General features: G+C 54.8%; 1 protein-coding gene across 1 annotated transcript in view; it reads right to left on the reverse strand.

The window, feature by feature from the left end:
- Nucleotides 1-7: 7 nt before the first annotated feature.
- LOC107104318 overlaps nucleotides 8-1,583 on the reverse strand; it is an 18,725-nt gene continuing 17,149 nt past the window's right edge. Inside the window, exon 11 of the mRNA XM_015404302.1 lies at nucleotides 8-1,533. Within this exon, the coding sequence (XP_015259788.1) occupies nucleotides 408-1,533 (1,126 nt within the window). The 3' untranslated portion in view covers nucleotides 8-407. The remainder of the gene's footprint in view (nucleotides 1,534-1,583) is intronic.

Below are 1,583 nucleotides of genomic sequence, written 5' to 3' on the forward strand. Positions count from 1 at the left end.
CGGTGACCCAGATGTCTTCTGATCAGAACTAGAGCTGATTGGTTGAAGCTGGAGGCAGCAGCCGTCAACATGGCGGCTCAGAGCGTAAACATCAGGGAGACCCTGAACAGATGAGGTCACAGCAGCGATGAGAGAAACAGCTTTCTATAGGAGGCTGTGATGTCATTGTGACATCACAGCGGCTGGTAGACGTTACTGGACCACAGGCTGTTCTCCATCATAGAGACCTGATCCCAGTGGACCCATCAGGAAACCATGACAGCTCAGGATACGGAAGCTTCTGGAGCTGCTAGCTGCTCATTTAACGCATGTTAGCATGCTAGCGTGTTAGCGTACGTCTGGAAGAACGGGTCACATGACAGTCAGGTTAGCATTGACCCATCTTTAGCCTCAGGAACGACACAGGTTCAACTTTTTTGTCTTTGTTTTTCGTTTATTTTGTGAGAAACCAACAGGAAGTGGCTAGCCCTCATGCTAACGGGTCTGGGAAATAAAAACTCGCTAACGCTCAGAGAATACAAACTTTCCACCATTGCTGTCCACCATTGTCGCCTCAGGACTATGTTTGGACTCTGGCCGTCTTTCCCGCCACCCTCTTTGGCGTCTCTCTGGATGTTAGCGATCTTCACCCCCAGGTCTCTGAGGTGGACTCTGACGCTGGTCAGGTTCCTCTGCCAGGCAGCGTCCGCCATGACGCCAGTGGTGTCCCTTTGGTTTGCGGCGGTTCCAGAGGTTCTCCTTGCTTCCTGAGGATCCCTCAGGTCCAGCTTAGAGCGGCATCGGTTCTCAGACGTAAGCCGCAGTGCTTCGGTCGCCTCGCCTGCTGATCGGTTCTGGACCTTTCGGTTGGTTTCGTCTTTTAAATGTTCAGGATTTAAACTTCCTGTCTCCTGACTGGGAACCAGAGCTGGTGTGGGATCTTCATGGACCAGTCTTCTTCTCTGTTTCATGGGAGGAGGCCCAGGGGTCCTCCTTCCTTTGGACCTCTGTTGTGGCTTTGCTGGGTCTGGATCAGCGGACACGTTGGTTTCAGGGTTCTGACCACGGCTCCACCAACCAGCCGCCATTGTTGCCTTTGAAGCCTCATTCTTCTGCTTCTCCCATGAGCTGGAATCTAATGGACCAACAGGAGGAAGACCAACCAGATGTCCCGATGCTGGAGAGCTCTCCATGGTCCTGCTCTTCAGCACTGGAGGGAAGGACTGTCTGAGACACGGAGGAGGTTCCAGCGGTGGTGGTGCAGGGGGACGGGAAGCATCCAAGCGACTGTCCACAAACTCATGGGAGGAGCCCAGCATGGCGGCCAGCTCTGGGGTGGCCTCCACCAGCTCCACCCACTCCTTCACCTCTGACCTGAGGGAGGCCAGTTCCTGCTCATCTGGACCCGTCAGCAGCTGGGACAGAGACGCCTGCCGGTAGAACTCGTCTGCAGGGACGGACTGAATGTTGAGCTGAGGGAAGAGGCGCCGAAAGGAGCGGGAAGTCATCTGGAGACGGCCGAGGACGTCCTCCAGGAGGAGCCAGTTCCTGGACCTGAAGAGGGAAGAACATCAGCATGAAGTAGGAGAGCTAACAATAGGGGA

Source organism: Cyprinodon variegatus, unplaced genomic scaffold (genome assembly GCF_000732505.1).
Source record: "Cyprinodon variegatus isolate N-32 unplaced genomic scaffold, C_variegatus-1.0 Scaffold1689, whole genome shotgun sequence".
Taxonomy (NCBI): Eukaryota; Metazoa; Chordata; class Actinopteri; order Cyprinodontiformes; family Cyprinodontidae; genus Cyprinodon; species Cyprinodon variegatus.